The following is a 27,325-nucleotide window of genomic DNA, read 5'->3' as shown; positions in this document are numbered from 1 at the left end:
CTTGCATCATCTCCAGGAATAGGCAGGGAAGGAGATCTGGAGCAGGGCCTCCGGCTTCCGCCCTTCTCAGCTACCGACCCATCCCCAGAGCACGGGCAGAGGGCTTTATCACTGAGTCCATTTCCCGCTGTTTAAAACGGCTTTGATCATAGACTCTTGTCTCTGGAGTTTTTGCAACGTTGAAGTGAAATACGCACACTAACGCTGGGTCAATGGTTCCCAAACCTCTGCATATTACACAGCTTCCCAAACAAACTGAGGATACCAAACTATATTTCACTTCCAAAGACTGTGATTTAATTGGCCTGGGGCACTGCTTGGGCTTTGGAATTTTAAAAGCTTCCCCCAATGATACTGAAGTGCAGGCCAGTTTGGGAACTACAGCGCTAGGCACTGCATAAAAGCGCCAGAAACATGAGCGATCAGGAAAGCCCATTTTACAGATTAGAAGACTAAGGCCAGGCCGGGGGACGCCACAGCGCCGTTTCCCAGGCCATCTATCGGGGCCTAAGCTCAGGTCCCACGCAGACCTCCTCCCTCTCCCTCTATACGTTCCCGTCATCCCTCCCGCACACCTGCTAGGCAGGGGCGCCCCATCGATGAGCTCCGCCGCTCGGCTCCCCAGGCCTGGTCCCTGCCTGCTCGTGCCCTTCCCCCTCCCGGCCGCTTCCCACTTCCAAGATGGCCGCGGGTGGAGCCGACCAGGTAGGGGAGCCCCTGTCGGGTGTCTGCGGGGGCGCTGTGAGCACAAAGGCCCCCTTCAGGGCTCCCCTCGCAGCTCTGGTTGGCCCTCGGGAGAGAAAAGGGCCGGCGACGCCGCTCTGGAGGCCTGAGGTGGGCGGGCCGGAGGAGGGGCAGGCGGGCGAGCGTCGACCTCCAGGCGCGGCGGGAGGCGACGACGCGGGCGGAAGGGCTGACGCTGCCTCAGGGGGCGTGGCGAGAGTGCGTGGGGGCGTGGCGAGGCGTGGGGGCGTGGCGTGGCGAGGGCGCGCGCCGCTGTTCGCCGCGGGCGGTTCGCGCGCACCTGCCAGTCTGACCCGCCGCCTGCCGAGCGCCCCTCGCCGCGCAAGTTGCGGGTCCCGCGGGGCCTGGGCTGCGGGCCCGTGGGTCCCGGGGATGGCGTCGGAGCCGCACTAACTCCGGTACTGAGGGCCTCCTGAGGGGGACAGGGCCGGAGCTGCGAGGGAGGCAAGGGGCGCGGGGGCCGCTGCCACCTGCTGCAGCGCTGGCCAGCGCCTGGAGGCGGCCAAGGGGAGCGGGCCGCGGGGTGCGCGTCCCGCCTGGCGCCCTTCGCCGCGCGGTCGCGGCTTTCTTTGCGCGAGGGTAGCGCGGGGGTGGCGCCTGGGGGCCGTCGCGGGGCCTCCCGGGCTGGGGGGCGGCACTCAGCGCTCGATAGCCCCTCTGGGAAACACGCGCTGGGACGTGCTCCTTTTCCGGAACTCGGCGAAAAGTTTTCCCTCTCAGATGGCAGGCTGCTGTACGCCTGGCGCACGCGAGGTTCCCGGCCGGAGAGGACCCCCTCCTCCTCCTCAGAGCCGCGGGCCCGGGGTCCCCCTCCATCTCGGACCCTTCTACCCTCGTCCTCCGCAGACCCCTGGTTCCCGGGCTGCGGAGCCTCTCCTCAGAGTCCCCCCTCAGGGTGCCCCTTCCGTCTCGGACCCTGAGTGCCTGGGCTGCGGACCCCTCCTTAGAGTCCCAAATCCCAAGGGATCCCGCCTCCACCTCGGGCTCTTCTACCCCTGTCCTCCTCGGACCCCCAGTTCCCGGACCACGGACCTCCTCCTCCTTGGAGCCCCCGATCCCCCCTCCCATTTCTGAGACTCATACTCCTTGAACCCCCACACTACTCGGACGCCCTATCCCCGGGCCAGGGACCCTCCCTGCCTCGAAGTACCCCACCCCTGGCTGCAGAGACCTTGGCCCAGGGACCCTCTGTATTGGCCTCTGGCAGGGCCAGGAGGCTGGAGCTGAGCCCTGTGACCAGCGATCCTCGGTGGGGTAGGCACTGCCTTGAGGAAGGAGTCGTGGGACTCTTGGGCCCCCTCTCCTGCAGGAGTGTGTCTCAAAACTGTGGGATCGTGGCTGTGACGAGGGTGGCTGGTCAGGAGGCTGCAGGACTGGCCCTGCGGACTCTAGATCGGTGAGGCAGTAGGCGTTTTAGTGACCGTCCCGGACCAGGATAGTGAAACGTTCTGTCGTAAAGTTGCATAGGTGGACACCGTTTTCTCCAACGTGGAATTGGAAGCTTTGCTTTGGAGGATTCTATACGCACCAAGTGCAGTTTGCCACTACTGGAGGCTCCTGGGCATCAACTTGATTATGTTACCTACTGAGGCTACCTGAGGAGGGTAGTGGCGGTGGTGTCTTGGGGCCCGAGCACTCACTCTCTTGCCCTTCTTTGGCTTCCCCACCCTGCCATCTGCAGGATGTTAGCACCTAGTGCTTGTCTTGCCTGGCTTTTATAGAGGATGGGGTTGCCTGCCCAGCACTGGTAGTTGCATTCTTGGAACACTTCCTGTTGCCCAGTTTATCTGGCCAGTACCAACCCATATTTCAAGTTTGAGTGTGGCTTCTGGGAGACCTCTTTTATCTCTTGTCCCACCTGAGTGCCTTCCCTCTGCCTGCCCACAAGCTGTCTTACTGCTGTCTTAGTTGTTATATGTGTTTGAACCCTTGAGATTGTGAGCTCTACAATCCTAATGAGTTCCCCAGCCCTAATAAGAACCTGACTTGCACTTGGTGCTGAGGGTTATTGGGTGAATATACCTGCTGAGAAATGTTAAGGATAAAGGAACTGGTTTGGAGCCATCCAGATGGAGAGAGTCAGAGATGGGATTCAAACTGAGGCAGGTCACTGGGCCATGCTCTCCTCACCTGATGTCCTCCGCAGTCCCAGCAGGCCCTGGCTGTTCCCACTCAGCATTTTGCACTGAGCTGGGCTTGATTCCTGTTTGTACAACTGAGTTTTCACAGTCTGCTCCCAGCCTACCACTCTCACATTCAGCTTTAGTGCTGCCTCACCTGGCTTCTATTAGTGTCCCTTTGGCCCCTGCAGTTCCTCTGCCTTGGGTACCCTCTTTCTGCCCTACTCCCCCATCCAGTGGGGTGAATTCCTATCGTTCATGGCTCCACTTTGCCTCCCTCCCACTTTCCCTGGGTTAATTCCTTTGTTGGCACTCTGTAGAATGCCTCTGTAAAAGTGAGGACAAGGCTAATCAGAGTAGCTTGTTTGAGTCTGTCTCTTCCATTGGTCAGAGCTTCTGACCTTAATGTCCCCAGCCCCAGCACAACGGATGCCTGCCCAACATGTCATAGGTGCTTGGGGAGTCTTCAAGACCTTGGAGATTTTGAGACAGGGTCTCACACTGTTGCCTGGGCTAGAGTACAGTAGCATCATCATAGCTCACTGCAAACTCAAACTCCTGGGCTCAAACGATCCTTCTCCCTCAGCCTTCCCACTAACTGGGACTGCAGGCATGTGCCACCATGCCTAGCTAAGTCTTCTGTTTTTTCAGTAGAGATGGGGTCTTGTTCTTGTTCAGGCTGGTCTCGAACTCCTGACCTCAAGCGATCCTATAGCTTCAGCCTCTCAAGAGCGCTAGGGTTACAGGTGTGAGCCATTGTGCCCAGCTCTCAGTATAGACATTTAATATATAGAGAATACAAGAGGATTTTAGAAAAATGAGTGTGTTAACATTTGTTTTAGGACTAAATATAAAGAAAGTTTCTTGGGCCAGGGTTGTTTAGAATTCTTCATTGTCTAGCTGGAAGGCCCTCAGGGGTGTGTATCAGTTTGGCTAATCGCTTTGTTTTACAGATTGGAAGGTTGAGGCCCAATGCTACATAGCAAGTGTGAGGAGAGATGTTAGTGACAGGAAGAAGCTGTACAGTATGGCCTTGTAGACATAGCCTGGCTGTGTCTAGGCTTGCATATGCAAATAGGCTGCTAAAATTGTGGGGCTGAGTTGGCTAGCTCTATCCGGTGCCCAGGAAAGAATAACACCAGCCAACATCTTCTAAGGCTTAATTCAGCCAAGCATGATTTTAAAGGTTTTATGTGGATTTCTTCCCTTAATCTTGTCAACTGCCTAATGAGATAGGGTGTGTTATTATCCTCATTTTACAATACAAGAATACTGAGACATGGGGAAGTTAAGAAACTAGTCCAGGGTCACATAATTGGTAAGTGGAGGCATTAGAATGTGAACTCTGGCAGTCTGCTTCTGGAACTTGCATTATATTTTCACCACTGGGTTGGGGACTGCTGATCTAACTAACATATGTACACAAAAGTGTAAAAATTGTTAAGTGTTCAGCTTATAGATTATCACAAAGTTTAGGGCCTGTATTCTTTTTTTTTTTTTTTTGAGACAGAGTCTCACTTTATTGTCCAGGCTAGAGTGAGTACCGTGGCGTCAGCCTAGCTCACAGCAACCTCAAACTCCTGGGCTCAAGCAATCCTCCTGCCTCAGCCTCCCGAGATGCTGGGACTACAGGCATGCGCCACCATGCCCGGCTAATTTTTTTATATATATATATCAGTTGGCCAATTAATTTCTTTCTATTTATAGTAGAGACGGGGTCTCGCTCTTGATCAGGCTGGTTTTGAACTCCTGACCTTGAGCAATCCGCCCGCCTCGGCCTCCCAAGAGCTAGGATTACAGGCGTGAGCCACAGCGCCCGGCCTAGGGCCTGTATTCTTAACTACTCTAGTAGACCATGTATATGAGCTTTGAATCTGGCCTTAGGTGAGTAACTTATTCTCTCTGAATCTCATGGTTTCTTTTCTTTTCTTTCTTTTTTTTTTTTTTTTGAGACAGAGTCTTGCTTTATTGCCCAGGCTAGAGTGAGTGCTGTGGCGTCAGCCTAGCTCACAGCAACCTCAATCTCCATCCTCCTGCCTCAGCCTCCCGAGTAGCTGGGACTACAGGCATGTGCCACCATGCCTGGCTAATTTTTTCTATATATATTAGTTGGCCAATTAATTTCTTTCTATTTATAGTAGAGACAGGGTCTTGCTCTTGCTCAGGCTGGTTTCAAACTCCTGACCTTGAGCAATCCACCCGCCTCAGCCTCCCAGAGTGCTAGGATTATAGGCGTGAGCCACTGCGCCCCAGCCTGAATCTCATGGTTTTTTTAGTGCCCTTGGCAGGCTTGTGATGATGAAAGCATGTGATGGGACCTAGCATGTTTGGCACGTGGTAAATGCTCAGTAAATGATTTTTCTTTTCCGTGTTTTTTTTTTTTTTTTTTAGAGACAGGGTTTCACTTTGTTGCCCAGGCTGGAGTATAGTGGTGTGATCATAGCTCACCATAACCTCAAACTCTTGGCCTCAAGCAATCCTCCTGCCTCAGCCTCCTGAGTAGCTGGGACTGCAGACACACACTTCTGTACCTGGCTAAATTTTAAATTTTTTTGTAGTGACAGGATCTTGCCATGTTTCCCAGGCTGGTCTCAAACTCTTGTCCTCAAACCATCCTCCTTCCTCGGCTTCCCAAAGTGCTGGGATTACAGGAATGAGCCACTGTGTTCAGCCTGATTTCTCTTATTAATAATTAAGATTATAAATTATATTGGCCTTAAGTGGTCTGAATATCTTCCTAACCTATCAGTTGCTTTTTACTCAATTCACAGGTACTTGTGAAAATTAGTTTTGGTAAATTACTAAGTGTAACTGAAACATTTTGCATTGAAAGTCCTTAATTTAAAATGTCCCACTTATGCCTTTTAAACATAATCACAGTGGCTACTGTAAGTTAAATGTCTTTTCTTAGGGTTGTAAAGGAGCCTTTGGGGACCCTCAATAGGAATCCCAATTTCTGCCTGGTTTACTGAAACATTCATGAACTGAAACTTATTTAAAAAGCATTGTGTTAAGTTTCAGGTACTTGGAAGTTGCCATTAGCCTTCCAGAGGAATATATGAGCTTCTAGAAAAATTGTTTAGGATTATTTTTATCCTAAAGAATAACCCATTGAAAAACCAGACTACTTTTATAATTAACTTTTCCTTCTGCATAATGCCGATTAATCCATTATTTTAAGCAGCGTGTATAGCAGCGGGAAGAGTAAGCACTTTAGAGTCAGACTCAGGTTAGCCCAGTGTCGCTACTTTATTATACATAACCCTTTATGCCTCATTCTTCTTGTCTGTGAAATGATAATAATATGCTAAGTTCTTTGGGTGGTTGTGGAGGTCACATAGTGGACATAAACATTAAGCACAGTGCCCAACATGTCAGGCGCACTTGGTGAACAGAAGCAGCTGCTCATGTTCATTGTTAATTTCAAGGCACCAAGATTGAGGAACTTCTTGGTCCTTTCTGCCTAAGCCAGGTCTTGAATCAAGAAAGAGAAAAGTGAAACTGAAGGACATTTAAAAAAAATAGAGAGAAAGAAACTCATGGTGGTTGGTACTTGTGGAGCCCTCTAGAAAGCAGGCGAATTCACATGAGAGAGCCACACGATTCAATGGATTCTCTTTGGTCTTACAGCCTCATTTTGGAGGCTCAATTGGGCTATTTCTCTTGAATAGTCCTATCTTCCAGGGCTGAGGGGAAGGCCTAGTGGAGCGACAACTCTTGTGAGGAGGCTGTGAATGTCACCAGAATTCTCACTAGGAAACACAGAGGACCCTTGAGAGGCTTTGCGAAGAATGACATTGGTGTTGGAGACAGAAGACTCAGGTGGGCCCTGCCTGTGAGACCTTGGGCAGGTTGCTGCATCCTTCTCAGCCTAGTTTTGTTATTCCTATCTGTAAAATGGTAGAATACAGTCTGCTGTTTCACAAGGGAGAATTAGAGGGGGGTGCCTGATGTCTGCGATAGACCTTTGTAAGCAGCAAAGCTTACTAAGTGGCCTTAGAGTCACAGGTTGGGTTTGAGCTCAACTCTGCCACATAAAAGTGGAGACCTTGGGCAAGCCACAAGCCTCAATTTCCTCCTCTGGGCAATAATACCCAGCTCATAAGGTTGATGAGGGGCTATAACACAGAATGGTGTATTAGAGTTTAGAACAGTGCCTGGTACTCATTAAATTGCAGTTGTATGAAGATGCTCTGGTGTTGTGTCACATGTTACAGGCTTGGTCCTGTCCTATTGAAGCTTTGGCTCTGTGACATGTGCCCTCAGGCCATGCTGATTAGAAATGAGCTGTGCATGCTTGACCTTTAGTAAGAATCTGGAAATCAGTGAAAGAGCTGGGTTGATGGGAGGCTTGGCAGCAAAGGTGAGTGTACCAGCCTTCCAGGATCAGAGAGAGCAGCAGTGCCCCCTTGCCGATGGGGCTTTGAGGAGGCAGCTTGGACAGGGAAGAGAAAGCTGGAAGGCGTCTGCATAGAGGGCAGCATGGCTTCTCCCTGAAGCCACAAATGAGTGCACCCCCCCCCCCATGGGAGCATAACTAAATCATTTGGTTTGGGCTTCATAAACTGTTTATGAAGACTTTGCTTGAGGCCTGTTCCGCTGCTTTTTAAGGAAGAGAAAAATCACTAGGACAAATTCAGATGGAAATTTTATTTAGTAATAATTAAATTTTATTTAATAACACTCTCTAAAACCATTATTATAGTTATTATTAAATAATATTTATTTATTTTTTGTTTGTTTGTTTGTTTTTTTGAGACAGTCTCGCTTTATTGCCCAGGCTGGAGTGAGTGCCGTGGCGTCAGCCTAGCTCACAGCAACCTCAATCTCCTGGGCTCAAGCGATCCTGCTGCCTCAGCCTCCCGAGTAGCTGGGACTACAGGCATGCGCCACCATGCCCGGCTAATTTTTTCTATATATATTAGTTGGCCAATTAATTTCTTTCTATTTATAGTAGAGACAGGGTTCTCACTCTTGCTCAGGCTGGTTTCCTCCTGACCTTGAGCAATCCGCCTGCCTTGGCCTCCCAGAGTGCTAGGATTACAGGCGTGAGCTACCACACCGGGCCTTAAATAATATTTAATAATAACCATAATAATGGTTTTAGAGAGTGTTGCAGGCGGGAGTGCTTTTTCCCTTTTAGATTTATTTCCCCGAAGACTGACACACCGTTTCTGAGGTTTAAGGAACTTAAACTGGAGTTGGAACTAGTTAAAGGCCTCAAAAGTTGCTCAGCTTCTCCCTAGAAGAGGCCCTCAGGCTACCGTCTCTTGCCCCCAAGGCAGAAAAGAAAGAAGAAGAAGAAAAAAAAGAAACAATAAGGAGAAGAAAAATCAAACTGCTGCTTCTATATAGACTGTTTTCCAAGGACCCATCCAGAATCACCAGCAGAACAGCTGTCTACTTTCTGACTGTATTGAACTAAAGATATGGCCCTGGTGGAGTGACCATTGTTTGGCTCCCTCAGGGCAGTTATACTCTTTGCTTGCTGTGGAACTTAGTGTTATGACAGGTAAATAAGACTCTGACAGTCTTGTTGCATGAAATAAAAATGATCTTCTTCTTCTGCATACTTTGCCTTTTGCATGTTTTTCTCTTCTCCAGAAAGTGATGACTCATCACTATTAAATTTGTATTTGGTGCCTCCCATGGCAGAGTACTGGGCTAGGTGCTGGGGCCGTTCCTCAGATGTGCTTTACCTGAGCATCTGAGGATGCATACTGTGATAGTTGCTGCTACAGGGAAATGGTGTCACTTGGACGTTTGATTTGGGCTTTGGAAAACAAATGTAGAGGGAGGAATTTTCACTTTCTTGACCCATCAAGTGTTGACAGTGTTCCTCATTGTCTTGTCTGGTACCTGACATGATATATAGGAAGGTCATTGCATAGTCGCTTTGTCTGTTGTCCACAAATGCTGCTGGGAACAAGATGGTGGGGTGTTTTCTTCCTTGTATTGTTAACTCCAGAGCTCACCAGGTTCCAGTGTAACTCAGCTCTGAGCAGGTGTTAATGGGATTGTCCTTCAAACCTACCCTGTCAAGAACTTAGTTGTCAGTAATAATTAATTTAGCAAGTAGATTTTTAAATCCTTAATCCACACCAGTCATTTAGACAGGCTGTGGTATCCAGAAACTATTAGAATGTGCCTGCCTGAAGTGTAGAATCCAGTGGGGTGAGAGATGTGAGAACAATTGTAAAATGCAGTTGTTTCTGGTGGAGTGTGGCCAAAAAGAGCCTTGGAGGAAGGAGGCCCTGCAGCTTCCTGGAAGAATTGGGGAAGGCTTTTCAGAGGAGGTAGCTTTTGAACGCATTAATTGAGTGCCTCCTTGTGCCACACACTGCTGGAGCCCTGGGCACCCCCCTCATCTTCTAGCTGGGGAGGGCACTCCCCAGGTGGTGACACAGTAGGGCTGGATGTTGAGAGAGGGGAAGATGATAGCACAGGGTTGGGGAGGCATTCACATTAGGAGGGTCCTGTGTGCTGGCTTGGGGAATTCAGGCTCAGTGTGACTTTAGAAAATGTGGGACTTGGAGGCAGGCCATCTGCAGCTGGCCTCCTGGCCATCTTCTAGAGTCATGCTTCAGCCTTATTTCAGAAGCACATACCTTGTTTTTGCAATCTCCCCCATACAGGGCACCATCAGAATGCAGTTGGCCTGGAGTGTGGCTTCTGTTTTTATGGTACTGGTGGCACCAGGTAGAAGGGCTTGAGGACAGGTGGCCTTGGCTCGTGCAGAGTTTGGTTTTAGAGAGTATCGCAGGCGGAAGTGCTTTTTTCCTTTTAGGTTTATTTCCCCAAGATTGACCCACTGTTTCTGAGGTTTAAGGAACTTAACCTGGAGTTGGAACCAGTTAAGGCCTCAAAGGTTACTCAGCTTCTCCCTAGAATAGGCCCTCAGGCTACTGTCCCTTGCCCCCAAGGCAGAAAAGAGCAGTAGAGAAAGAGACCACCACCAAATGGCTTTGGGCTCTTCCAAGTCTTGCTTCCTGCTTCCCTGTGCTTTTGTCGTGGCAGCTATTCAGAGAGAGGTCCTTGGATTGTCATGAATGAAATTCAGTAGTTTCACTTAAATGGTTTCCAATTCCATAGACATGAGTGGATGCTTCTGTTTGCCCACGCACTTTCCTAGGAAACATAGACTTTTGTGTGTTCCTTGACTACTCTAGTGTCAGAATTTCTTGTGGGCTAACCCACATCTCTCTTGTAACAATTTAAATCCAGTTTTTGCAGGTACTGTAGCTCTTTATGTGGCTAGGAAGTAGAGGAAATGCACTTGTTTGTTGGGTACCCACTGTGTATTGGGTGCTGGGTTTGCCACTGCTTTCACCAAATCTCATTTTTTCATCCTCAGACCAGGCTGTGAGTTATATGGCATCACCTCCTTTTATTGATGGGGAGGAGGGAAGTTGAGGCTCAGAAAGAATAAGCACCTCATTTGAGGTTGCCCCAGCTGATAAGTGGTAGAGCCATGATTTCAGCTGGGCCTTCCAGAGGCTCCCAGCTCTATTTGGTGTGAGGATTTCCTCTTATGTATATGGCTTTTTGCCAGTTTCATCTGTTAGAGTGTTGATTATGTTTTGATAATTCTAATTACTTTGACATTGTCTAAGATAAGCTCTTAGTTATGTGCTAAAAATGTTTCCTACTGTATTTTCCTTTCAATTAAAAAATGTAGAACTTTCAGATTTGTATATATTTGAATCTACCTGCCTCTTCTTTTTGTGAATTCTGTTGTTTCATAACATAGCAACTTGATGGATTTTCCCAGAGCGGGGGACACAGAGATAGTGTGCAGTGGCCTTGCCTTTGAGGGACCTGTGGCTAGGGTAGAGGCTCCAGCCCAGGGCATTGTGAGCCACGAAACATTTAAAACATGTTCATGTGTGGTCAGCTGATGCCCATATTCTTACAGAGGATGAACTGAATTTTCTCTCTGTAGGTTAGAGAAACATCTTATTTTTTTGCAGCACCTTTATAATTTCACTTTTTTTTTTTTTTTTTTTTTTTTTTTGAGACAGAGTCTCGCTTTCTTGCCTAGGCTAGAGTGAGTGCCGTGGCGTCAGCCTAGCTCACAGCAACCTCAAACTCCTGGGCTCAAGCGATCCTCCTGCCTCAGCCTCCCGAGTAGCTGGGACTACAGGCACGCACCACCATGCCCGGCTGATTTTTATATTATATATATTAGTTGGCCAATTAATTTCTTTCTATTTTTATGGTAGAGACGGGGTCTCGCTCAGGCTGGTTTTGAACTCCTGACCTTGAGCAATCCGCCCGCCTCGGCCTCCCAGAGTGCTAGGATTACAGGCGTGAGCCACCGCGCCCGGCCTAATTTCACTTTTGTATTAAACTGTAATTTTGTCTTCATTTTTGTTTTGGTGTGGTACAGTGGTACAGTGTGGTTCTAACTCCTGAGAAAAATTAATAGCCAATTAGTACACCATGATTAAATAATCCTTCCTTACTCACTGGGTCATATTTCAAGTTTTTATATATAGTTCAGTCTATTTCTGAATTCTGCATTTTGATTCATTCCTTCACATTTCTATTTTTGCTCTAGTACTGTACTGTCTGACTGGCTCCTTCAATTTTTGGGAGGGAGCGAGAGTACTCCTTTCTCCTTTTAATGAATTTGCTTTTGCTGTGTTGACAAAGGCAGGCCAGGCTTCCTGAAGAGGAACATGAAGGCTAGATGCAAAAGCTGAGGACACCCAGACTGGAGTGGTTATTGTTGTTACTTCTAGGCTCAAGACCTTCAAGACTTGGTGTTTGGTGATAGCAGCTACAAACAAAATGCCTGCTGGGGGCCGGGGGGCTATTAAATGCTTTCCTTGTGGTACATTATTTAATTCTCCCACGGCAATATAGTGGAGCTAGGATTAGAACCTAGGAATGTCTGAGTCCAAAGTCCTGTTCTATATGTTCTATTCTGTCCATCAGATTTAAATTCACTGACTGATTTTTTAGTTTTGGTATTTTAAAGGAAAATAAAAGGTAACATATACCAGGGTTCTCAGTTTGCTGGCGGCTGTGTTTTACAGGCTGGTGTGCCCTGTACCCTCTCTTCCCCACTTGTCTTAGGCTAGAGAATTTTAGACATGGCCGTAGATGTGTGTGTGTGTGTGTGTGTGACAGTTTTGCCTCTTCTCACACAAGTCTTGTAGATCTTTATTCTTTGTTGATTATTTATCTTCAGTGAGCCAGCTTCTTGCCCTGGGTTTTTATAACCTTATACTAAGCTGTTCTAACTTAGGTGTGGTCCCATAGGTTCCAGCTCTGCTGCTAAATAGCAGTTTAGTCTTGGATCCATTTCTTTCTTTCTTTCTTTTTTTAAATCCAACAAAGTCTCCAGATAATTGGATCCATTTCTAAGCTCTCTGAGCCTCAGTTTCTTCCCTGGTAAAGTGGATACTATGCCCTACCTCATAGCCATGATAAGCATGACTGAAACATTTGTGGAGAGGCACAGCCAATTTGGATGTGGTTGGGGTAGTCTTATTGCAAATGGCATATGTAATTTATTTTGTTGTTTTCTGTTTTAATGAAGATACTTTATTTGTTTATTTTAAGGCTGGTCAAGTGAAGCAGTGGGAGTGGAGAAGGAACAAAGGATTCTGTAACTGGTTGTGATCAATTAGTCGTAAACACCACTGCACTCAAACTAACCGACAGATTTTTATGCTGTCTCAGAACAAATAGAACCTGGACTTATGAATGGGTTATGAATACACATACTTTTTTTTTTTGAGACAGAGTCTCACTTTGTTGCCCAGGCTAGTGTGAGTGCCGTGGCGTCAGCCTAGCTCACAGCAACCTCAAACTCCTGGGCTCAAGCAATCCTACTGCCTCGGCCTCCTGAGTGGCTGGGACTATAGGCATGCGCCACCATGCCCGGCTAATTTTTTCTATGTATATTAGTTAGCCAATTAATTTCTTTCTATTTATAGTAGAGATGGCGACTCGCTCTTGCTCAGGCTGGTTTCAAACTCCTGACCTTAAGCAATCAGCCTGCCTCAGCCTCCCAGAGTGCTAGGATTACAGGCGAGAGCCACTGTGCCTGGCTGAATACACATACTTTTGATAGAGGTATCCTGTTTATCATTTAATCTCCCCCAAAAGAAAAACCCCAATAAAACCCCCCTTTCTACCTAACACAGGCCTCATGTTCCCATTGCTGTCCTGGGGATCGAGAGTGACTGGTAGGGTCATGATAATGAAGATGATTATTTTTACTTTAGATGTGCCCTTTGTTTGAGTTATCTTCCTGCTATTTTATATCATGATAGTATATCTTAAAACTCTAGCTTCTGGTCCTGAATCAAAACTTGGGTATGTAGGACTTTCTTCAAGGCTTTCTCCTTTAAAAGGGGCATCAGAGGTTTCAGCTGTTTGTCAAGGGAGTGGCATCTTTGGGTTTATATCCACTTTCTTAATTTCCATGTTTGTGTTTTTTTCTAGTTTCTTTTTGGACCAAGATGACTGATGGAAACCTTTCCACCTCTACAAATGGCGTAGCCTTGATGGGCATTTTGGATAGTCGACCAGGAAGCTCCCTTCAGAACCTGCAGCACACCCAGGTTCTCCTCTCAGCACCTGATTACGGGCCCAGGCTAAAACTCGGTGCTTTAGAGGATCAGCACAGCCTTCAGTCAGTGGACTCAGGCATTCCTACCCTGGAGATTGGCAACCCAGAACCCGTACCCTGCAGTGTGGTCCATTTGAAGAGGAAACAGTCTGAGTCGGAGATCATCCCTGAGCGGGCCTTCCAGAGCGCATGCCCATTGCCATCCTGTGCACCACCAGTTCCCACCAGCGCTGAGCGGGAGCAGAGTGTGCGGAAGTCTTCCACGTTTCCCAGAACAGGCTATGACTCGGTGAAGCTCTATAGCCCCACCTCCAAAGCCCTGAACCGCAGCGATGATGTCTCTATCTGTAGCGTGTCCAGTCTTGGCACAGAGTTGTCAACCACACTGTCTGTTAGCAATGAGGACATCTTGGACCTCGTGGTCACAAGCAGCTCCAGTGCCATTGTAACCCTAGAGAATGATGATGATCCACAGTTTACCAACGTCACCCTGAGTTCCATCAAGGAAACCAGTGGCCTACACCAGCAGGACTATGTTTATGAAACTGAGGAGGGGAGTAAATTGAAACTATTGGGACCATTTAGTAACTTCTTTACAAGGTAATGCCATCTTTGTCTTTCTAGAAGAGCTAGGTTATTGAATTCAGACCAATTGCCTTGTTCTTCTTGTCTAAAATGTGTGTTCTGTCTTGTAAAGCAGGCACTGTGTCATACAGATAATTGTGCCTTTTCCCAGAAGCCCACTATCCTGTGGACTTATGTGTAGGACTGGTCTGCTGGTGATCCTGCTGTTGGATTCCTCACTTCCAGCTGTGACTTCTATGTCCCTGGCTCACTTGCACAGTCTTGTCATTCTTGGCTTCTGACCTGTGGTGGCTGTGGGTGACCCACAGGTGGCCAATATTGACACATCAGCAACCGTAGTGTGTCAGCCTTAGCCTTGGAGGGGCCTTTTACGCTAATAACTGAGTTTCTTGGGCCAAGTAGAGGGTGCTGATGAGGGTGATAGTAGTTAGTAACTCACATTTCTAACTCCAGCCGCTATTGGCATAGCCCAGAGCTGGGATTTAAGGTGCCCTGGTTGTGTTTCCTGTGCTCCTGCATGGCTGTGTTCTTGTGTTCATGTTCTGGCCCTGGCGCTGCCGTTGAGGTATGTGCTGTTACTGCAGCCACACCCATTCCCACCCTGTTGGGCAAAGGCCATGCCCCCCCTCCCTATGGGGTCCTGTCATCCAGGTACCAGCCCAGGCCTGCTGTGGTTACTGTATCTCCCCCAGTGCCCTGTGGGGGACAGCTCCTTCACCTTCTGTCTCTTATTTATGTTCTCATGCTTTGGTTCAACAAGTGTAATATCGCAACAGAAATGATCTTAGGTAATGATTTAGGTTTTAGTCTGGGGCTGATGGGGGTGGGCACGTAGTCAAGCACACAAACAAATGTGAACTCCCAAACTGTGAAGTGCTGTGAGGAAGGGCATGGTGGCTGTGGAGAGTTTGGGCAGAATTGTGATCTGCTCCACAGCTGCTCTTTGGAGGGCTCTGGGCCTAGGGCTTGGCAAGTGAGAGTATTTCTGCTGTTGACCCTGGCTGCCCTGTGTGCATACCAGCAAAGCCTGTGTTGCATACTTTGCAGTGCTGGGTGTCTGTTTGAGATGGTGTGATGTGCTGCCAGGAGTCCACTGAGACTTTTGCGACTGTAGGCATGCACATTCACTTATCATTGTGTGCGTCGCTTCATCAGCTGAATGTGGGATCATCTTGGGTATGTCTAAGACCTGTCCTGAGTGAAAGGCTCTCCAACGTGCTCTGTGGTTTTGTGGGGGCACCTTTTTTGTCTAATGTGCTAACAGGTGTCCTGCTACCACAAGTAGAGTTCCTGGTCTCAGAACTCAGTAACTCAGTGATAGCCTTCAGCGGTAGGAACCCAGGAACTTTGGGGAGACTCTGTCCATATTTCTTCTGCGGCTGCAGCCATGCTGTAGTGTGGTGGTTCAGATTTGTGTGGCTGATGAGTGTGTTCATGTTCTGTGGTTTGGAATACTACCTAGAGCCTGTTAAATGTGAATCCTCAGGATCCATCTGGAACTATAGAATCAAATCTCAGGGAGAGGGCCTAGGTTTTTAGAATTGCCTGAGATTCTTGGCAAATCTGGGAAATGTTGCTTGGAATGGAGTTGGCTGGAAAACAGCATAGTAGAAAGAGCTTGGCTTTGGAATTCAACAGATCTGTACCTATAACCTTGCTGTGTGACCTTGAACAAGTTATTTCACCTCTCTGAGTCAGAGAGGTGACTCTCTTACTCATCCCTAAAATGGCATTAATAAGAGCCTAGCACATAGTGCCTATTATGTTGTTGATGTGCACTATACTCTTACCATGTCATCCTCCTCACTGTGCTTTCCATGTGGCTTCTTCATCTGTAGAGTGGGGATCATGAGCCCTTCTTCATATAGCAGTGATGGGGATGAAGTGCGTTAACATGTGTGAAATTTAGATCCAGACACGTAGTAAACTTTTAAGTGTTAGTTGCCTGTGATTATGCTGACTGTACCTTTCTCTGTCTGCTGCTTTTGTTATATGGCTGAGTTGAGCTGTCTGTGTTGGGACCTCTTCCCTTTTAAAAGAAAACACCATAAATTATGCAATTTCTAAAGCTACCGTTTTTTGAAAATCATTCTGAGTTTTGTGCCACAGAAAACAAATGTTTCTTCTTTGTTTCATTCCTTGGTTTTTGTCTTCTTGCCCTTGTTTTGATGGCTGTGACATTATTATTGTGAACCACGCTTAAATACCTGTAGGCAGCAGGTGGAATATAATGATAAATGAATCAAATATGGGATATCATGGGTTAAGTCTAGTAGGTTTTTTTCTTAGAGTCTTAAAAATGTTAGAGAAGTGTTTCAATCTAGAGTCCCCTTGAGGGGAACAGGTTCTGTGCCAAAAATCTTTGGAGCCCAGTAAACATCTTACAGGTGAGTAAATGAAACTATAGTGAATGTTTTGTAACTCAGCCCTTAGCCTGACCCTTAGCAGGTACCCAGAGGACTGTGGATCTTGTGAGCTTTTATTGAGAGCAGAGTTGGAACTAGAGCTTGTCCTGTAGGGCTCCTAGGCCAGGCTTCTGAGCCATCCTGTTTCTGTACTTTGTCCCCTCCCCCTCATGCCTTTCTGTTTTTCTTGTCCTAAATGAATCAATCTCTAGGTTGTAGGAAAACATGTGGGCAGTATTGTGGATGGTTAGTCCCGGAGAACATGCTTGGAGGAAGGGTGGAGCTGGTCAGGGAACTTGTGTTTGAAGGGGGTAGACCCATTGTTAATCCTGACTGCCTGATGAGGCAGCCTGGGTGAGGGGGAGCTGCAGAACTCCCATTTGTTCCTTTCTTCACCCACACTGTAATAAGCACCTCTGTCCCAGACTGCACCCTGAGCTTGAGAGAGTCCTTGCCTCTATGGAGCTCACAGGTGGCGGTGTGCAGACAAGGCGTTTTGGGATAGGTGCAGGCATAAGTGCTATTGCTGTGGGCAGGGACAGGGGTGGCACCCAGTTGGGAGTGCTGGGTCTGGAGTCAGGCTGGCTGGGTTCATAGAGAGCTCTCCTACTTAATGGCCATGTGACCTTGGGCATGTTACCTGTCTGAGCCTTTCAGGGGGGACGAAACTACTGTGCAAGGTTAGAGATCAAACAGACAAAACACCTGACTTCCTGGCATTCCATAAACAGATGCCTTCTATAGTTCTAACATAAACAGTATAATTTCTAAAAAATGTTTTCTAAAGCTTTCTCTAGTTCTTACCCCCATATTGTGCTTATTTTAGTGGAATTGCTGAATAAGTCAGAGCAGGATTTTTCACTTTGGTTGGATGATTCTTTGTCGTGGGTGGCTGTCCTGTGCTTTAGAGGATGTTTTGCAGCAACCCTGGCCTCTACTGACTAGATGCCAATAGCACTCCCTAGTTGTGACAACTGAAAATGTCTCCAGACATTGCCAAATATCCTGGGGGCGGGAGTAGGGGGTGTGGGCAAAATCACCCAGCCTTTGAGAATAAATGTCAGTATTTATTTGCTTCCTTGGAGGAAATTTACCAATGTAGTTTGAGCAGGATTGTTATCTTGTGTAGAAGAGAGGGTCTATGTTAACGAGTCCTGTGAACTCAATGTAGAGTAACAGCATTTATCTAGAAACCCCGATAGCAAGTATAAGAGGAATTCAGGAACATGCTTGTGGTGTGTTTATTTTCCACAGGAGACGGGGCTGGCTTCCATGAAGCCAAGGGTTTAATCTGCTAATCAGCACTGCTCTGGAAGGTAACAATTAACTTTGACCACTTACATCTTCTTTTATGTAGCCCTTGTATTAAGCTCTCAGGAGAGATGATCTGAATATCTTTTGCTGAAGAGAGATGTTTGAACTGCATTTGAAGGATGAGAAGGAGCTTGCCCAGTGAAGGTGTGGGACAGAGGGAACAGCTTGTGGCAGGCTGGGAGGTGGGGTGCACCTGGCTGTGTTTAAAGAACTGGAATGATGGATTTTTCTGGTCTGTTTTTCAACCTGGCTGAGAGCCCCTTGGGGGCCCATTCTGTGTCGGTTCATCCTGGCATGAGCTATAATTCAAAGGCAGAGTCAGAGGAGTATGGTGGTTGAGAGCTGGGGCTGCTCAGACCCAGATTCGAACCCTAGCTCTGCCATTTTCATTCTGTGTGACCTTGAGAAAGTCACTTAGCCTCTGTGATCTCCAGTGTATACTTGAGTGACATGGGGTTAATTATACCTCTTGTAAAGAGTTAATGTGAAGGTTAAGCAAGATAATACAAGTAAATCTCTGGGCAGAGCACATACCCAATATACAGGTTGGATTTCTGGCCCTGTTCTCTGCTTTTGTTGGGGTTTCACATGAGATTTCACTTTCTAAAAAAAGGTTTTGCTATATGAAAATATTTGAAACCACTGGCTTAAGAAAAATAAATCTTCAGATGGGTACTTTCACTTGATGTGGAAGTGTTCCACCAAAATTTCAGTTCTGTACTGATGTTGAGCTTTGGGATTTGATTCTTTGGAAGGTGACAGAGCAGTGCTAAGAAAGATATGTGCTCATTGCTTTCATTTTAGGGAGGTGAGTTAGCTTACCAATGGGGTGGATGCACTTTGGAGATGCGTTACAACCCGAGCCCTGGGCACAGGGAGTAGCAGGCACTGTTTAGTGTGTGCCCGGTGCCATTCTTCACTTTGACATGGTGGACTTGTTTAATCTTAGCAATCATAGTAGATAGTGTGGCATGGGGTTCATGGGCTGGCTTGGTCAGCCTCCAGGCTACTTTCCTTCTACTGTAGCAATTAGAGAGTTAAAAATGTACGTTTCCTGGAGTCTCTTGCAGCTAGGCTTCTGGATATGAACTAGATACCATCACATTCTCTCATTTGTGAGAGATTTGAGGCAGATATTAGGCAGAGACCATTTTTCTCCTCCCTTTTGCTGCTTTCAGCTGCCTTGTTATGTCTTAGAGATGTGGGGATTTCCTGTAGCATCATCCCTTTGTTCATTTTCAGTTTCCTGGATGTTGAGAGATGGTTGCAGTGGAGAGGGTGGCTGCCTCCTGTGTGCCAGCACCAGAGGCAGTTGTGATGCTTCCTAAATCCTGTTGTTGCATTCAGTGGTTCCAGTGGTAGCTGAGGTGCGGCAGCTTCCCTGGTGTGTCAGTTCTGTATTGTTCCGGGAGCCATTTCTGGGGCCTAGTTTAGAGCAGACTACTTCAGACCCTTCAAGGATTTTTTTTTTTTTTTTTTTTTGAGACAGAGTCTCGGTTTGTTGTCCAGGCTAGAGTGAGTGCTGTGGCGTCAGCCTAGCTCACAGCAACCTCAAACTCCTGGGCTCAGGCGATCCTCCTGCCTCAGCCTCCCGAGTAGCTAGGACTACAGGCATGCGCCACCATGCCCGGCTAATTTTTTCTATATATATTAGTTGGCCAATTAATTTCTTTCTATTTATAGTAGAGACGGGGTCTCGCTCTTACTCAGGCTGGTTTTGAACTCCTGACCTTGAGCAATCCGCCCGCCTCAGCCTCCCAGAGTGCTAGGATTACAGGTGTGAGCCACCGCGCCCGGCAGATTTTTTTTTTTTTAATATAGCTTCTCATTCTGTTGCCTGGGCTAGAGTGCAGTGGCATCAGTATAGCTCACTGCAACCTCAAATTCCTAGGCTCAAGTGATCCTCCTGCCTCAACCTCTTAGGTACCTGGGACTATAGGTGTGTACCACCAGGCATGACTAATTTCTTCTATTTTTTATAGAGATGGGGTCTCACTGTGTTGCTCAGGCTGGTCTCAAACTCCTAGCCTCAAGTGATCCTCCTGCCTTGGCCTCTCAAAGTGCTAGAATTACAGACGTGAGCCACCCTACCTGGCCTCTTCCAACGATTTTGAAATCATCTAACTCCTTGTGTTAAATCCCTTTCTGCTTGAAATACTGAGGGTGATTTCTGTATCCTGCACTGAAATCTGATTAATTTAGGTAAGTACTGTTAATGCTCATTTATATGTGAGGAAACTGAGGCAAGGGGTGATTAAGTGGCTTGCCAAGAGATACAAAGATGATAGAGGGCTTGGGTCTCAACTTCAAGTTTTTTTTTTCTGTAAAACAGGAGTAAATTTATACTTCACAACCTTGTTGGGATTAAACAGGGAGGAAACATACATGAATGTGAAGCACCAGGCACAGGGCAGGCATGTTAATGTGGATTCTGTTTTTTTATGTTGCCTGGCTTTAATTTAATAAATTGGCCATTTTCGAATCAGTGCCAGTGAACTGAGTTGTAACAGTGTAACTATGATTTTCTACAAAATCTGTTAATGTACCTGGTGACTTTGACCTGGCATTATGGATATAGAGATAGCATCTACTGCTGGTGTGTGTGTGCGTGTGCGCGCTTGTGCATTGCTGTGATTGCTGGTATGTGATTTTAGGTAAGGCAGGCATTTGGCCTCTGGGGCTTAGTGTCCTTGTTGGCAAAATGAGCTGAGGTTACCTACTTACTGTGTTTTCCTGAAAATAAGACCTACCCATAAAATAAGCCCTAGCAGGATTTCTAAGCATTTGCACAATATAAACCCTGCCCCCAAAATAAGATCAAGTGATGGGTGTGGCTACTCAGCGTATCTGTACAACCCATGGATTTCGTTGAGGAGCAGTAAAGAAGACGAGCAGCCCTTCTCTTCTGCCCCATGAGAGCTCTATTGCTTGACATGAGAGATTGGGGCCAATGGTTCTAGAGGAGATAGAGTTGCAAGAAATTCAGGATGGAATTCAGGGTTTGGAGAGTTATGATGATGTTCTAGAAGAAAACGACTTAACTGTATTTGAATAAATGTAGATTGTTGTACCGTACTTAAAAAAAGTAACACATCCCCTGAAAATAAGCCCTAGGGTGTCTTCTTGAGGAAAAATAAATGTAAGACCCTGTCTTATTTTCGGGGAAACATGGTAGCAGAGTTGTTAAGATGAAAGGATTGATCTGATCAAGGTGTTAAGCTCCAAATGCCAGGCAGTAGGGAAGCAAGAAGATTCGAAGAGGGGCATACTTGTGCTGGAGGCTACTTTGTAAATCCCTCTACAGTGTGGTGAGGATGTGAAGAGAGATATGAACACAGCAGTGAACCTCTGGGGGAGTCTGGAAAGAAGTAGTAGTGGCTAAGATGCCAGCTGGCCTTTGAAAATTTTTTCCACAGGCACAAGAGTTGAGTTAGTGTTTCTTAGGCAGGGGCATCAGCTTGTGCAAAGTCATGGTGAGCGGAGCAGGCGATAGCCCAGCCTTTCTGGGAAAGAACCGTAGCATGAAGTGCTTAGGATGGAGAACAGGGGTAGGAGAGGTGTCCAGAAGAGTGGTAGGAGTCCACATGGGGCAGGGCTTTGAGGACTACATTTAGACTCAAGACTCAAAGCACATCAGAGCCAGATGGGGTAAGTATAAAGGTCTTCTTAGGAGCTGATGGACTGCCTTGATGAGGAGTTAAACTTATTAGCTGGAGAGGTCTGAGAGGAACAACTCCCTTTGAGGGAACAGTAACTGCCCTATTCTGAGCTCAGGGTCTGGGCCAGGCACTTTACATTGTCTCTTTCTAGAGCATTTTACAGTCCACTGAAGACAGGCTCAGAGAAGCTGACTACACGGATGGCTGAGCTGTGATTTGAACATTTACTTGTTAACTCCAAAGTCTATGGTTTTTCTACAAACGACACTATCCTGCCTCTTGTGACATGTGTACCATGATCAGAAAGAGAGGGAACTTGGGACTGGGCGAACAAAGGAGATGTACAGGAAGTCAGAGGCACAGTGGAGATTTTGCAGGGCAATATTGGTGGAGCTGCTGATGCTCTGTGAAAGGGCACGAAGAATAAGCGAGGAGAGTTTTAAAGCAGGTCGGGGAGGTCAGCTCTGTGGGATCTTTATTAGGGCACTGAAGCTCCTCAGTAGGAAGATGGTTGGAGACATTGTGGGCAAGCAGGTTGAGAATGCCGCCTCCTCCTCAAGTTACTTCAGGCATTTGCAAGTGTGGGAATAAGGCTGGAGTTAGCTCTGCCACTTATAGCCTGCTGGCTGGGTCATTGGCCTTCCCAGGCTGGCCAGCTACAGGAGGCGGAATACTGCAGCAATCAATATTGGTGCCTCCTAGGGGCCTTGAGCAGGAGAGAAGCCAAAAGGCTTTTTAGCAAGCAAAGGAACTATTAATAGTAGGGTAGTTCCCATTATTCCTCACTGAAGATCTGAGGGGGGGGGTCCATTATTCAGAGTACTGGCCTTTGTATTATGTAAGTGTTTTTTGTTTTTTTTTTTTTTGAGACAGAGTCTCGCTTTGTTGCCTAGGCTAGAGTGAGTGCCGTGGCGTCAGCCTAGCTCACAGCAACCTCAAACTCCTGGGCTCAAGCGATCCTTCTGTCTCAGCCTCCCAAGTAGCTGGGACTACAGGCATGAGCCACCATGCCCGGCTAATTTTTTTATATATATTAGTTGGCCAATTAGTTTCTTTCTATTTATAGTAGAGATGGGGTCTCGCTCTTGCTCAGGCTGGTTTCGAACTCCCGACCTCGAGCAATCCACCCGCCTCAGCCTCCCAGAGAGCTAGGATTACAGGCGTGAGCCACCGCGCCCGGCTTATGTAAGTGTTTTTATAGGCACACACTTACCCTGGGTCCTCTGACCCTGTTTTGAATCCCAACCCCAAGGGTTTACGTTTCCTGGTTGTGAATTCTTGTACCAGTTGGATTTTCAGCAGCTCTACCCTCTTGATCAGCGGTCCTCAGCCTTTTTGGCACCAGGGACCAGTTTCATGGAAGATAATTTTTCCATGGACTAGGGGAATTGGGGGGAGGCGATAGTTTCAGGATGATTCAAGTGCATTACATTTATTGTGAATTTTATTTCTATTATTATTACATTGTAATATATAATGAAATAATTATATAGCTCACCATAATGCAGAATCTAATGCTGCCACTGATCTGATAGGAGGTGCAGCTCAGGTGGTGAAGTGATGGGGAGTGGCTGTAAAGACAGATGGAGCTTGCTTGACCACCTTTCACCTCCTGCTGTGGGGCCCAGTTCCTAATAGGCCATGCACCAGTACAGTCTTGTCTGAGGCCCAGGGATTGGAGATTATTGGGGTGGCGGGGGATTGGGGACTACAGCTCTTGATAACAGAATGTCTGCATTTCTTTTCCAACCACTGGTTTACACAGCTTAGCATTTACCAAGCTTTGGCTTAGCCCCTGGGAGGTCATTGGTGACCTTGACCAGAGATGTTTCTCTAATCTAGGTGAACTTCATTTTGAGGTTGTGTTTGGAGAGGATGCTGCTGATGGTGTCACTTTTCAAACACAGCTGAAAGGAGCTACAGGGCACCAGCTGTCTGTGTGCTGCAGACACACGGAAGTCATATGGATACCGCAGCAGGCACTGTTTGGCAACCCTGTCAGGAGTATAGCTGGGTTTAGAAAGAATGACTGGGCTTGTTAAGGGTGTGCTACTTTCTGTGCTTTGCTGGGCTTTATTTTCTTTTGGCAGCAGAATACAGCTATAATAATTCATTTATTGAGTGGCTGTTGTATACCAGGCATTGTGCTATGTACTTAAACATTTTTCCTTATGCGTTCTTTAACATAATATTTACTAAGCATCTACCATATGCCAAGACACTATTGTAGGTGCTTGGGATTCATTTGAGAACAAAACAAAGACCCTGTTCTTGCAGAGCTTATGTTCTAGTGGAGGTGTCAGATAATAAACATAAGTAAATAAAACCAGACCCAGGCCGGGCGCTGTGGCTCACGCCTGTAATCCTAGCTCTTGGGAGGCCGAGGCGGGCGGATTGCTCAAGGTCAGGAGTTCAAAACCAGCCTGAGCAAGAGTGAGACCCCGTCTCTACTATAAATAGAAAGAAATTAATTGGCCAACTGATATATATATAAAAAAAATTAGCCGGGCATGGTGGCGCATGCCTGTAGTCCCAGCTACTCGGGAGGCTGAGGCAGAAGGATCACTCAAGCCCAGGAGTTTGAGGTTGCTGTGAGCTAGGCTGACGCCATGGCACTCACTCTAGCCTGGACAACAAAGTGAGACTCTGTCTCAAAAAAAAAAAATAAAAAAAATAAAAAAAAAATAAAAAATAAAAAATAAAAAAAACCAGACCCAGTGGCTCATGCCTGCCGTCCCAGCACTTTGGGAGGCTGAGGCAGGAGGATTGCTTGAGGCCAGGAGTTTGAGACTAACCTGGGCAACTTAGTGAGACAACATCTCTACAAAAATAAAAAAAATTAGCTGGGCATGGTGATGTAATCCCACCTGTAATCCCAGCTATTCAGGAGACTGAGGTGGGAGGATCATTTGAGCCCAGGAGTTCAAGGTTGCAGTGAGCTGTAATTGTGCCACTGTATGCCAGCCTGGGCAACAGAGTGAGACCCTGTCTCTTAAAAAAAAAAGTAAATAAAGTGTTTATGCTGACAGTGGTAAGTGGTTATGGAGATAACAAAGTAGAGGTGGCAGGAGGTACTAGGAGGATTGGAGAAGGCAGGTTACAAAACTCATAGGCTGATCAGAGGAGATTTAAGCAGAGATTTGCAGGCAGTAATGGAGTTAACCAAGCAGATATTTGAGAGAAGAGGAATCCAGGGAGGGGAGAAGGGCACAGGCAGGCCTGGTACCTTTGAACAAAGAGACCCTTGTGGTTGGACTGAAAAGGAAGAGATGAGGTCAGTGGGGCCAGATTCTGTATGGGAATATGGGCCACTGTAGGATGTTGGCTTTGACTCAGAGTAAATGGGGAGCCACTGCAGAATTTTTTTCTTCTTTTTTTTTGAGACAGGATCTTGCTGTGTTGCCCAGGCTGGAGTACACTGGCCAGTCACAGATGCGATCATAGTGTACAATAGCCTTGAACTCCTGAACAATCCTCTGAGTAGATGGGCCTAGAGGCGTGTGCTACCATGCCTGGCTCAACTGCAGAATTTTGAGCAAAGGAATTGTAGTGCTTTTCTACTTCTGCGTAACAAAATAACCACAGATTTGGTGGCTTCAAACAATATAGCTGGTCTGTAATGGCATGGCTGGGTTCCTCTTAGGGTCTTACAAGAATGAAACCAAAATGTTGGTGGCTCAACTAAGGAATTGTCTGCTTCCAGGCTCATTCACATTGTTGGCGGAACTCATTTCCTTGTGGCTATAGGACTGAGCTCCTTATTTCCTTTCTGGTTATCAGCTGGGGACACTTTTAGCTCCTAGAGGCCTCCCAAAATGCCTTGCCTTGTGGTCCCCTCCATCTTCAAAGCCAGCAGCGGAGACTCTCCCTTATGTCAAATCTCTCACTTTAAATTTCTTCTGCCAGGGAGAGCCCTAGTTGCTTTTAAGGGCTCGCTGGATTGCATAAGAACCACCAAGAATAACCCTCCTTTCTCAAGTCATCTGTGCTATATCACGAAACCTAGAGTAACTGTCCCATCATATTCATAGTTTATACTCATGTTCAAGGGGAGGGATTTTACATGGTGTGAACACCAGAGAGAGAGAATCTTGGGATCTGTCTTAGAATTCTGTTATTTCATTGAGACTTAACCAGAAGGACATAGTTGTTGTATTGAGAGTAGGCTTTTGGGGAGGGAGGGGCAGGGCAAAGCAGGGAGACTTTAGGAGGCTCTTGCAGGAGTCTAGGTAAGAGATGATGATGACCTGTGGAGAAGGTGAGAAATAGTTGTAATTTGGAGAGTGGGTGTGGGTAAAGAGAAAACAAAGGAGCCAAAGATGAGCCCTCTAATAAGAGTTTTGGGCTCAACCAGTGCAAGATAGAGTTATCAGATTTGGGAGGGAAGGTGAGGAGTTGAGTTTGAGACATCTTGGACATTTACAAGAAGTCGGTAGAGTAGGTGATTAGTTAGGAGTCTGGATTTGGCGAGTTGTGTCTGGACAGGAGGCATAACTAGAGATGTTGGTATTGTAGGTGGTTTGAAACTAGATGAGGTCACCATGGAAATGAGAGAAGAGGGCCAAAGAGTGAGGCTGAGGCATGCCAGCACTGAGAGATCTGGGAGAAGAGGAGGACAGCAAGACAACTAAGAAGGCAGGGCCAGTGAGCTAGGAGGGCAAGAGTGTGGCATCCTGGAAGCCAGGTGAGGACCCCCATCAGGAAGGGGAGAGGAGGCATCAACTGAGCAGATGAAGACTCAGAATTCACTGTTTAGCAACAAAGAGGCCATTAGTGACCTTGACCAGAGCTGTTTTAGTGGAGTAGTGCAGATGAAAGCATAACTGGAGTAAATTTAAGAGAGAATGAGAGAAGAGAAGTTGGAAATAGTGAGCATAGATGATTCTTTTGGTGGGTTTGCTGCAGAGTAGAGCAGAGAAATGAGGTGATAGCTGGAAGGAGTAGTAGTGTGAGATTTTTTCTTTTTTTAAAGATTATTGGAGAAATCACAGTTTTTTGTTTACTCTTGAGAATAACCTAGGGAAAAAAATAAAAGTGAACATATCAGAGAGGAGAGAATCGCTGGAGCATTGTCCCTGAGTTGCATCTGAAAGAGGGGGCTGGAGAGCTCACATAGAGAATTGACTTCTTGCTGGGCAAAGTCCTCTAGCATAGCAGGTGCCAGAGTGAGGACATGGGTACAGGTGAGGAGGAGACATCACCTTAGGAGTCTGTGGAAGGGTGTGCTCGCTCGCTCCCTCTCTTTTCAGTGCACACAGGCTATTGTTTTTAATATTGCTTCATTGATTTGTGTATGTGAATATAGATTTTTAAGTTCAACGATTCACTTTTTAAAAAATAGACTTTAATTTTTAGAGCAGTTTTAGGTTCACAGTAAAATTAAGCAGAACATACAGAGTTCCTGTGTATCTGCTGTCTACCCCCACATACACTGCCTCCCCCTCCATCATCCTTCACCAGAGTGGTACACTTGTTACAGTTGATGGCCTACACTCACACGTCATTATCACTGCAAGTCCATTGTTTATGTTAGGGTTCACACTTAGGGTTGCACGTTCTGTGGGTTTGGATGAATATGTAATGATGTATATATTTACCATGTTAGTATCATTTAGAGTGGTTTCATTGCCCTAAAAATCCTCTGTGTCACACCTACTCATCTCTTTCTCCCCTAACCCCTTGCAACTACTGATCTTTTTACTGTTTCCATAGTTTTGCCTTTTCTAGAATGTCATATAGTTGGAATCATACAGTATATAGTCTTTTCATATTGACTTCTTTCACTTAGTAATGTGAATCTAAGTTTCCTCCATGTTTTTTTCATTCCTTGATAGCTCATCTCTTTAGCACTGAATAATATTCCACTGTATGAATATACGACAGTTTATGACATCTCGGTTGCTTCCAAGTTTT

At 46.7% G+C, this 27,325-nt stretch overlaps 1 protein-coding gene across 4 annotated transcripts in view; it reads left to right on the top strand.

Moving 5' to 3' along the window:
* Window positions 1-678: 678 nt before the first annotated feature.
* TBC1D14 (TBC1 domain family member 14) overlaps window positions 679-27,325 on the top strand; it is a 126,094-nt gene continuing 99,447 nt past the window's right edge. For 3 of the 4 annotated variants that reach the window (XM_075992939.1, XM_075992940.1, XM_075992938.1), the window contains exons 1-2: window positions 963-1,142; window positions 13,323-14,049. In XM_075992939.1, coding sequence (XP_075849054.1) covers window positions 13,340-14,049 — 710 coding nt within the window. In that variant the 5' untranslated portion in view covers window positions 963-1,142; window positions 13,323-13,339. Of the gene's footprint in view, window positions 706-962; window positions 1,143-13,322; window positions 14,050-27,325 lie in introns of those variants that run through there. The other variant, XM_075992941.1, reaches the window with a different exon arrangement.

The sequence above is a fragment of the Microcebus murinus genome, chromosome 16, assembly GCF_040939455.1.
Source record: "Microcebus murinus isolate Inina chromosome 16, M.murinus_Inina_mat1.0, whole genome shotgun sequence".
In the NCBI taxonomy this organism is placed as follows: domain Eukaryota; kingdom Metazoa; phylum Chordata; class Mammalia; order Primates; family Cheirogaleidae; genus Microcebus; species Microcebus murinus.
This window is presented reverse-complemented; position numbering and strand designations above follow the sequence as displayed.